General features: G+C 37.1%; 1 protein-coding gene across 5 annotated transcripts in view; it reads left to right on the top strand.

The window, feature by feature from the left end:
* The window catches only part of Ubxn2b (UBX domain protein 2B), a 48,891-nt gene that overhangs the window by 26,607 nt on the left and 10,501 nt on the right, over window positions 1–11,783 (top strand). For 2 of the 5 annotated variants that reach the window (XM_005396090.2, XM_013520209.1), the window contains exon 8: window positions 4–3,887. In XM_005396090.2, the coding sequence (XP_005396147.1) occupies window positions 4–166 (163 nt within the window). In that variant the 3' untranslated portion in view covers window positions 167–3,887. Of the gene's footprint in view, window positions 1–3; window positions 3,888–11,783 lie in introns of those variants that run through there. The other 3 variants (XM_005396089.2, XM_005396092.1, XM_013520208.1) reach the window with 2 other exon arrangements.

Consider the following 11,783-nt stretch of genomic DNA (forward strand, 5'->3'; position numbering starts at 1 on the left):
CAGGATCCTGGATGTCCGGGACTTTATTGTACGGTCCCGTCCTGAATTTGCAGCTCTTGACTTTATTCTTGTGACATCATTTCCAAACAAGGAGCTAACAGATGAAAGCTTGACACTACAAGAAGCAGATATTCTTAACACTGTGATTCTCCAACAACTAAAATAATATTGCTCCTATCCATGCAGTTGCAGATAGGAATAGGTAATGTGCCATATTAATAAGAAAAATACTTCCAGCAAAAAAGAAAAATTATTTTTGTTAATTGTACAGATAAGTTTTGGTTTTTATTGGTATTCTATCATCCAGGCTTAATATAGATAAGTATGGACTAGGTATAGATCTCAAGATAAATATGTTTGAGTGTTTAGTTGCAGGGCTGACTTACATTGATAGTTTATAAATATCTAGGCAAATCAGTTTGTTACATGCTAAGTGTTCATGTAGCAACATTTGTTGCAGAGAAAATGAACAAAACTCCTTTTTGATAAATGCATTTGGTAAAATTTGCACTAAAGTTTCTTAATGCAGCGACGACCAACAGCCATTAAGGATTTCTTTGCTCAAATAAGTTGAAAAGGTTTTGTAATATTTACTGAAAAGTGTCTGTATACTGATTTTGAAAGTATTTGATCATACAATAATTATTTCTCCTATTAAGGATTTACATGTCTTTTTTACTTATTCATTTAAGTACATTAGTAGTATCACAAAATACATTTTGATATTGTGTAGAACTATGACCATCATAAACTAGAATCAAAATGATTTATGAATCAGCAGTTCTTATGAAGATATGGTAAGCAGTGCTTTAAAATCAAGTAACCACAATCCCTCCCAGAGCCTGCCTTGATCACATTCATTCATTCAACAGTTTTTTTTTTTGGATGGAATGAAAGGAGATACTTCACATATGCTAAACACTGTTCTGTTCAACCTACAGTTTTTTCCTGAACAAAGCTACCATAGAAATACAGGAAAGTAAATTCAGTTAGATTGGATCTAAAGAATTACCAGCATAAGTGTTTGCATTTCTACTGAAACCGAGCATTTCTCTAGTGTGGTACACTACATGAGGAATTACAGACACAGTGTTCTTCCTCCCAGCCCCCGCTCCCTCTTTGGCCACCATTTCTGGTTAGTTTCTTATTGCACCCATAACAAATTACAAAGTTTGTAGCTTAAAGTGGCATAAATACTTATTTTCTTAAAATTATGTAGATTAAAAGTTCAGTGTGGGTCTCACCGAGCTAAAATCCAGGTGTGGACAGGGCTGCATTCTTTTTAAGAAGTCTAGCAAATCATTTTTTGATATTTCAGTTTCTAGGGCCTGCCCTAATTCCTTGGCTTTTCACCCTTCTTTCATTTTAAAACTTACCATCATTGCATGTCTTCGACCCTTCTGTGATCACGTCTCCCTGGTGTGAGGAAAAGTTCTTTGCTTATAAGAACTTACATGATTACTTTAGGCCCAACAGATTACTGAAGATTAGCTCCTCATTTTAAGATACCATAGTAATCTTAATCACATCTGCAAATTTTTTTAGTGATTTTTGGTTTTTTTTTTAATTCATTTCAGGTTACTTGTTCACAGGTTTGGGGATTAGGATATGACGTTGGGGGAAGGGGCATTATTATACCTACCTATCACAGTACGCCTCTCTTCAAAGATTCATATCTATCCCAGATAAATTCATTCCATCCAAAGGTGCTCAGAAGTCTAAACCTATAACAGCATCAACTCAAAGTGCAAAATCTTACTTGAATTTCATCATTCAGAAGTCCCAAATCTCACCATTTAAATCATCTCAGTTAAGAGACTCTGGGTATTACTCCCCAGGCATAACTTCCCTTCACCCATGAACCTAGAAATTATACTACATCCTCCCAAATATAAATGCATGTAGCTGTAGAATAAGTTACAGACATTCCTGTTCCAAAAGTGGAAAATGGAATGAAGAAAGGAGCCAAGCAATTTACAAATCCAGCCGGGCTCACACCCTTAGGTTAAAGGCCTAAGATTTATTGTAGCTCACAGGCCTTTTCACAAAAGTAGCTGAGTAGCTTTATCCGCTTCTTTTTTCCATTGTTACCATGCCCTGTATACCTTTCAGTTTAAGATGACAGTTTCTTCAGTTATAAAGTTCTCCTGCATATGTGATGGAGATTTACTCCACTGGACAGGAGGCTTCTTCACAAATCCTTCCTAAATAATCCCACCTCTGCTTCTGGCTTTTTCTACGATAGATAAGTGTGTGAGTCACACCTTCATCTCTTTAGAGATTGAATTCTCAGGCCTTTTGATTTTTCTGAGATACTAGCAAAAAGTAGTGCAGCTGTACCCTCATCTCCCTCTGAGAGCAGCCTTCCTGCTGTGAGTCTCCTGCTTTTAGGGTTTTACCATTTGGATGGGCTGTGAACTTCCTCAGTCAGTTCCTGACTTCTTCACATTCATCAGTTCTTCAGTGTATCAGTCTCTGACATCTTACTATAGTTAGCAAGAAGAAACCAGGTCCAATCTTACAGTTTCTTGGAAATTTCAGTGTTTAAGTTTATTATTCATAAGTTTCTGCTTTCCACATAACTACAGTGTTCCGCTGGGTTTTTGTCACTGTGTAATAAGGACTTCCAGTTTTCTGATGATGTTTTCTCCATTTCCTTTGAACCCTCAGTGACAGCGCCTTTTAAGATTGTCCTTCTACTAAAAGCATGGATGACCTTTTAGGCAATCTCTGTGGTGACTTAGGTGTCCTCTGCCAGCCTCCTTACTTCTTCATCCCCTCCCTAGCATTAACTTGTAAATTTTTACCAACAGTCTGTTTAAGGAAATCTGGATTCTATCAGGCGCCTCAAAACTGTTCCAGCCTCTGCCACCACTCAATTCCAAAACCACTTCTGCCTTCCTTTATACCTCTTACACGACACCCCACTGCCAGATATGCAGAAAAGTCTTTTGCGACCATTCACTGCCAGTTGACTTGAATGGGATCTCTTTTCCCGGGTCATTGGTTATTTCAAGGGCGTAATGTAGCTGTCTGAATACCAGGGTGCTACTGGAACTACCACGGGGCCAAAGTGTTGATCTCCCTACTGCAGAAAATTGTCCTCAGTGCCATATGGGAGTCTTCCAAGTCTTCCCTGACAATGGGAAGCCCTGCTTCTTTCTACTTATTAAAAAGAAAATGGGTAATAAAACCCCAATTCAAAAGGATTAGCAGAAATAAACTACCTTTTAAAGAGAACAAAACCATTACCCTATGAAAATGACTTACTAGAGGAGAAGAACGCCCCCTGCCCTCTGCCCCACCCCCCACCCCAGCATAGGGTCTTGCTATGTTGCTCAGGCAGGACTCAGACTACTGGGAATAAGCAATCCTCTTGACTCAGCCTTCCCAAGTATCTGGGATTATAGGTGTGTACCACTATGCTCAGGAAGAATGAGCATCTGTAAATAAAAGGGCATTGCCCTGTTTTGGATTAACAAAACAGGAAAGAATTATTTGGAAAATTAATTTTTTAAATTATTTCCTTCTTTAGTTTCTTTTTATCAGTTCAGTGGGGTACCTATAGATGCATATGCAAAAACTACTGCCATTTTTTTTGTATATAATGGTCTTCCAAAATATAGATTTGTTTACATTAGGAGAGTTAAGCTTCCAGAAGAAATGAACAGTATATTCGTATGTGTTACATAGTGTTTTGCTGCATTGAAAGTCATTTCTCTGAATGATTTTTACTACCACAGTCACTATAATTAATAATCATCTCAAAAGTAAAAATGAGCAGGTGGACAAATGTGAAGACAGCCATTTTGCATGATGTGTATAATCAAAAACTTTGAAGTGTTTGGTTACCAATAAAGTATGTTTTTGTTGATACTCTCTGAAAATGTTTTTGAAAGTGTCTTTGATTTGTAATTCTATTAGAGTAGTTAAATAGATTACTTTAAACATGAGTAACATTTTCTGTAATGTAATTTCTGCTGATGCATCCCTGGGAGGGGCGGGCAGACAGACTTCATTAGGGGAACTTAAAGACACCGCTCTTGCGTAGTAATGCACTACTTCTTCTGTTAGCTAATCCTTGAGTTCTGGTGTGTGTGCTATTTAGGCAACAGAAGGGAGCCAACAGGTTGCAGGTGTGAAGCAACTGCTATTTTTCATCATGAAATTCTTTCCTGTCTCCCTTCTTTCAGTTTGCATTTGCGTGCAGTAGTGAGACAAACAGCCTCCAGTTAATGACAGTCCTTAGAACACAGACCTTTCTCACTTACACTTGGAAATAAAGTATCAAAATGAGTATTACATGTGCTTTTTCAGGACCTTTTTTGTAAATAAAAATAATTTTATTAAAGGAAAAGACTATTAGTCCTCAAAATAATTCCCCCTCACATTAACCCTTCATTCTTACCATTCTCTTTTCTTCCTGTTTTTTCATTAGTATATGTTGCAATACATAATAAATAATTTATCATGAGAAATCCGCACATATACATATGACATCTTGATCCTTTTCACCTTCCCATCTCCCTCATCCCCCTCATCCGCAGATCTCCTTCCCACTTCTGCAAGTTTTGTCTCCCTATTTTCTTTGACTTTTAAAATTATTTATACTTTGACTTTCTCTTATAAAACTATGTGAATTTACCCTTTATGTACCTGTGTTTTTTAATGTGGTATGATCCCACTTGTTGATTCTTAGTGTTATTTCTGTTGCAACCAGGGTTTTGTTCAGGAAGTCTTTACCTATGCCTGTGCCTTCAAAAGTTTTCTCTATTTTGTCTTCTAACAGATTGTTTCTGTTCTCATGTTTAGATCTTTGACCAATTTGATTTTAGTTTTGTGCCTGGTGAGGTACAGATCTTGGTTCAGTCTTCGGCATGTAGCAAGCCTCTTATTAAAGAGGCTGTCTTTCCTCCAGTAAAACTTCTGTGTGTCAAAGAGTAGCTGACTGTGCTTGGAGCTGTTTCTGGATCTTCTGTTCCACTGGTCTGTGAGTCTGTGTTTGCTGCTGTTTTCTTTTGTCTTTGGTTTTTGTTTTTTGCCAATAGAGTGCTGTTTTTAACACTGTAGCTTTGTAGTATAAGTTCAGTATTGTGGTGCCTCCTGCCTTGCCCTTGTTCCCCAGAATTCCTTTTCTGTTCTAGCTCCTTCTTGTTCCCTATGAACTTTAGGATTGCTTTCTCTAGTTCTATGAAGAGTGCTATTGGTATTTTTATTAGGATTGTGTTAAATCTAAGTTTAGAAGGATGGCCATTTTGACTGTATTGGTCCTGCCTACCGAGAAACAGGGGTATCTTTCTGTTTTCTATTCTCTATTATCCTGTACAAGTGCCTTTTTCAGAGTATCACAGTATTTACTATAGAAGTCTTTCACTTCTTTGGTTAGGTGGATTCCTGAATATTTCACTTTTCTTGATGTTGCTGTGAGAGGCGTTGCTTCTCTACACGCCTCTTTAGTGACTTTATTAGTGGTACGCAGGAATGCTATTATTTTTTGAGTGTTGACCTGACTTTCTATCCTGTTATACAATTGAATTTGGTTATTCTAGGAGTCTTTTGGTGTTTTGGGGATCTTCTATGTACAGGTTCTTGTCATCTGCAAAAAATAATTTAACTTCTGTTTTTCCTATCCATATTCCTTTTATTTCTTTCCCTTGCCTGATTGCTCTGGCTGATACGAGAACTGCATTGAACAGGAGTGGTGATAGAGGATATCCTTGTCTTGTTCCTGATTTTAGAGGGAACGTTTTCAGGTTTTCTTTTGTTGAATACGACATTGACTGTTGGTTTGTTGCAGATGACTTTTGTCAGATTGAGATAAAGATCTTTGATACCTATTTTAGGGATTTTTATACAGAATAGATATTGGATTTTATCAAATGCTTTTCTCAGCTGTTACAACATCCAGCACTGAATGGCAGTGCTGTCATTCTGTCCAATAAGTTTCATCCCTGCCAAGAGCATTACTATATTTCCTGACCTGGTTCTAATACTGGATTGTTCCATTTGGTTGCATGACCATTTTGTAACATTTCAGCTAGCCAAATACGTACTCACATTGCTGTTTCTGTTTTCTTAGTCATGTGAGTCAAGCAGATCTGCATTCCCTGTGTATCAGTTGATTCCTGCTCCATTTCACTGTTACAGGAACTTTGGTTCACATGACCAATGTCAAAGTCATCATCATAATTGTCACCCTATACCCACCGCACTCTTCTGTTATGAAAGCATGTATTTTACCATAATGGATTATCATCATCATCCATGCATGATTTGCTTTTATTTTTTGGTTTTAGGGGGTTTTTTTGAGATAGGGTCTTGCTCTGTGTTTAGTCTGACCTTGAACTCACGTAGCCCAGGCTGGCCTCAAACTCACAGCAATCCTCTTGCCTCTGCCTCCTAAGTATTGAGATTACAGGCATTCGCCACCATACCTGGCTTTGATGATTCACTTTTGACCTCCTCCAAAACTTGGAAATCTGGATTTTCATGTGGCACTGTACTAAATTGGGCTACTTCTACTAGAAAAATCAAAAAGAAACTTACTTTTAGCAAATCCTGGTGTGGGTATACTGGACCCTCTGTGATGCCTGTGTGAACATACACAAAACCAGTTAGGGCATAAACATGGGTTCAAATCCCATTTTGCTACTTTTGCTCACTTGCACACTCCTTGCCATTTGTCAGACCAAGTGAGTGAACATATAGATTGCTTCCTGTATCAGGGAAAAGTACTGAGATGCACAGCTAACAACTGTAATCGTAAAGTGCAAATTTACAGTAGGAAAGAGATGGATCTGCTTGACCCAGGCTTATGCTTCAAGATTAAAAACAAGCTTGCCGGCATGGTGGCGCACGCCTGTAATCCCAGCACTCGGGAGGCTGAGGCAGGAGGATCGTCACGAGTTCGAGACCAGCCTGAGCTACAAAGTGAGCTCAAGGCCAGCCTGAACTGCATAGCAAGACCCTGCCTGAAAAAGACAAAATAAATAAATAACAAAAACACAAGTTCGTGTACCTTGAACATCACAATAGGATTTCCCCTTACATATCTTACAGGAGAGAGAACCTTGAATTTTACAGAAATCTAATACTATACATTTAAAACTTGCAAACTCAAATCAGTAAAAGGAAGATAGCCTTGGAAGTCCTGGAAGACTGTAAGGAAACTGTATAATTGTAGTCCTGGATCAAACAGGAACAGGATCTTTCTTCCAGGCCCTACTTCTGAAGAATCTATAACATACATAACAACATGCTTTAGTTAGGGGCACGTGCTTCTGTCTCCCCACAAGAGCATAAGCTCTGTGCATCGTGCTCATCCTTTCTACAGTGCCTACCCTCTGACATACTGCAAGATGCTGTGAAATACACAGGCTGAAATGCAAGTAAAACGTTCTGTATGCACCAATAGCCATATTTAAAAGTGTACTTATGATGACACCTCACTGGCTGAAGTACATGCATTCATAGGTCTGGTGTACTTAGCACAGGCTTCTCTTGGTGATCACAGGAATGTAGAAGACCTACAGAAGAGCGATGCATCAAAATATGGCGTAAAAATTTTTACCCTTATAGATGTGAAAACTTACTATGCATTCATTTTAGACATTTATCCTGGAGCTCAGCCATTAGGTCCTCATTTGTGTAGTAATAAATGGAACAGTGCTGTGAACAGACGTTGCTCCCCTCTCCCAAACTGACTGGAAGATGACCTTCGACAGTTGGTTCACTGGTTTCCAGTTGGTGTCACATCTGCTAACGGAACACAAGTTGACCAGCACAGGAACTGTACACAGGAACAGAGCAAAAATTCCAAGTGAAATGTTGCAATCTGAAAACAATTGTATAGCACCGTCTTTGAATTTCAGAAAGATACACTGGCCTCTTACATGGCGAAGAAAAGCAAATGTAGTGTTGATGTCAGCATTTTACCATGATGGAAATACTAACACAGAAATCTCGCAAAACAAAGCCTGAGAGGGAACCTTTCAACAGCAAAACCAAAAGTAGAGTAGATGCTGTTGGTGAGTTATGCAGCAACTGTGATGTCACTTGAAACACAAAACATTAGACGATAGTTGTGTTTTACTTGATCGTAAACGTGGCATAAGCAGTTTGACAGTTTACAGAGAAAATAAAAAATGGAAAATATCATGGAGAAATGTTCTTAGAGAATTGCGACAAGCTCATAAGAGATCATTTACAGCAGAAAAACCAAAATACTTCCGCCCAGGGAGGTATGCAAAAATTTGTGGCACACATTGGTGAGCAGACAGGTGAACGGGCAGGCGCAGTGTCATAAACACCTACTGCAACAGCTGGAAAGCAAAAGAGATGTCAACTGTGCCCTACAAGAAAGTGTGGGAAAACAAAACGTGCTGTCGGTGTAAGCGGTAGTTGTGCATGGAACACAAAGTTGTTAGGTGTGGCAGTTACTGCTGGGTAGACTTCTGTTTACACTGTAGTTCACAGCTTTTTATTCTTGATGTTTTAGGTTTTGTAAGCAAGTATACAGCTGATGTGAAAATGTTGATGTCCTAAACACAATACATATTAAGAATTTAATACTTTTTTTAATGAATATTTGATGTTCCTGTTAACTACACACTGTATAATATAAAAAGAATCTTCTGACAAAACAGTAAGACCACTGAGATGTCAATTATGTCCTACAAAAAGGCCAGGAAAGCAAAAGACGTGTGCTATCAGTGTAAGCGATGCATGTATATCGAATGTGCTATTGTCATGTGTGTGGATTGTCTTAGGTATGATATCTGAAGAAAAGTTTGGTTTTTTTTTTTTGTAGATTGCTATTGGTATTTTCATTGTAGTTCCTATGGGAATTTGTTTCTGATGCTCTTTTTTAGATTTTGTACACTAAAAGCCGATCACTGTTGAAAATTTGATGCTCTTTTATAAACAATCAGTAAATATTACAACCTCCCAAAAAAAATAAATGCTTTTCTCTGTGTCTGTTGAGATGATCATGTGATTTTTGTCCTTGCTTCTTTTTATGTGGCAGATTACTTCTATTGATTTATGTAGGTTGAGCCATCATTGCATCTTGGTCATGGTATATGATCTTTTTGATGATTTGCTGCATTCCATTTGCTGGGATCTTACGGGCCTGTAGTTCTCTTTTTTTGGTTGAGTCCTTTTCTGGTTTTGGAATTAGAATAATGCTTACTTCGTGGAATGACTTTGCTAGTACTGCCTCCCTTTCACCTTCATTAAAGAGTTCTAAGAGTTTTGGCATTACATCTTCTGTAAAGTTCATGTAGAATTCAACAATGAACCTGTCAGGACCTGGGTTTTTCTTAGTTGGATTTTTTAAAATTCTTAAATTTCATTGATTGATATTGGATTACTCAAGGTTTTTATAACTTCTTGGTGTAGCTTTGGTATTCATATGTATCTAGCAATCTATCCATTTCTTCTGAATTTTCCATTTTATTAGAGTACAGGTTCTAAAAGTAGTTGCCAATGACTTCTTCAGTATCTGTTGTGATTTTTGCCTTTTTCATTTTTAATTGCATGGATTTGGGTATTTTCTTTCCATAATTTAGATAAGATTGCCTGAGAGTTTGTGTATTTTGTTTATTCTTTTGAAGAACCACCACTTTGATTTTTGTATTGCTTTTAGTCTCAATTTCATTTATTTCTGCTCTGATCTTTATAGTTTCCTTTCTCGTGCTAACTTTGGATTTGGACTGTTCTTGCTTTTCTAGGACCTTCAGGTGCATTATAGGGTTGCATAATTGAGCTTACTCTGTTTTTCCAAAGTGGGCATTTGCCACAGTAAACTTCCCTCTTAGGACTACTTTCTTGTGTCCCATAGGTTCTGATATGTTGTACTGGCATTATTGTTTGATTTTAGGAACTGTCTAATGTCTTCTAAGATGTATTGATTTATTCAAGAGGGTATTGCTTAATTGCTATATGTTTGCATAGTTTCTGTGTTTTCTTTTGCCATTGATTTCTAGTTTTACTACATTTCCAGTTTTATTATATTCTGATAATATGTATGGGACAATTTCAGTTCTTTTGCATTTACTTAAGTATGCTTTTTGGCTAGTGTGTGGTCTCTTTTGGAGAAAGGTCCATGTGCTGCTGAGAAGTATGTATATATTCTGTTATTACTGGTTGATTCAGAGGTTTAGTTCAACTCTGATATTTCTTTGTTGATTCCTTGTCTAGTTGATCTCTTTGTGACAGTAAGGTGTTGAGGTCCCACATCACAATTCTATTGGTGTTTATCTGCTTTTTCTTGTCTAATAGTGTTTGTTTTATGAAGTTGGGTGTGGCATTGTCTGGTACATAAATGTTTATAAGTATTATCTCTTCCTGTTCATTTGTTCCCTTAACCTTTTCTTTTTGTCTTACCGGTTTGGGCTTCTGACAAGTTTTGGCTTGAAATTAGGATAGCTATTCCTACTTTTTTCTTGGGCTTCTGTTGTATGAAATATTGCTTTCCATCCTATGTTAATTCTGAATTTCTTTTTAAATTAAATGTGTTTCTTATATACTGTGTATTAATGAGTTTTGTTTCTTGATCCATTCTGCCAGTCTATATCTTTCGATTGGAGAGCTGAGACCATGCACATTGAAGTTGTTACAGAAAAGTATTCACATATTCCTGCCATTGCATTAATTTTCCTGTTGCTGATTTCATTATTTTTCCTTTTGCTTAGCTGCTTATCCTGCCACGGTTATTCATTCTTTTTGACTTATTGGAATTGTTGGCTTTATTGTTTCTTTCTAGAGTATCCTTGAGAATTGTTTTGTAATATGGTTTGGTGGCCATGGAATTTCTTGAGGTGCTCCTTGTCATGGAAGTACCTTATTTCTTCATCAATCTTTTAACTTTAGTTTCAGAAGCTGTTTTCTTTGTTTTTATTGTAAAGAGGGAAAAAATAAAACAAAATATCAAAAGAAGATAATAGGAGTAACACGTGTTAATGGTTAATACATTGCATATTGTTATTTTTAAATTATTTATAGTATAATAATAGGCATTTAATTGGCCAAACAATATTAGCACAAACCTTTCCTTTCAATGAACTAAGAGAAATTAGTAGTATAATTATCTTAACTATCTTGTGTGTGTATATATATTTTTTGTTTTGTTTTTCCTTTCTTTTCTCCTTCCCCCATCCCAGTTTCTCTTTCCTTTTGAACAGTTTCTTCCCATTTTACAATATCTATTATAAATTTTAAATCTTATTTACTCTTTCAGCTTCTCATAAGGAGACAGTACAATGTTTGTACATGTTCATCTGGTTTATTTCACTTATCAGTAGGGTCTCTAGTTGCATCCATTTTCCTATAAAAGTCTCCAGTTTATCCTTCTTTATGGCTAAGTAGTACTCCATTGTATAAAAATACCACATCTTTTTTATGCATTCCCCTGTTGATGGGCATTTGGGTTGTTTCTAAGATTTAGCTATTACAAATTGTGCTTCTATAAACATGCACATATATCACTGTGGTATGTTTTTAATTATTCTGAGAAGATGCCCAGTAGGGGAATAGCTGGGTCAAATGGGACCTCCAATCCTATGTTTTAAGGAATCTCCACACTGATTTCCACAGTGGCTGCACAGTTTATACTCCCACCAGCAGTGGAAAAGTGTTCCTTTTTCCCCACAGCCCCTCCAGCATTTGTTATTGGTTGATTTCTTGATAATAGGCATTCTTTCCAGGATGAGATGGAATCTCAGTGTTGTTTTAACTTGTATCTCTTGAATGACCAGTGATGTTGAATACTTTTTCATGTATTT

Source organism: Chinchilla lanigera, unplaced genomic scaffold (assembly GCF_000276665.1).
Source record: "Chinchilla lanigera isolate Chin_1 unplaced genomic scaffold, ChiLan1.0 scaffold00053, whole genome shotgun sequence".
Classification (NCBI taxonomy): Eukaryota; Metazoa; Chordata; class Mammalia; order Rodentia; family Chinchillidae; genus Chinchilla; species Chinchilla lanigera.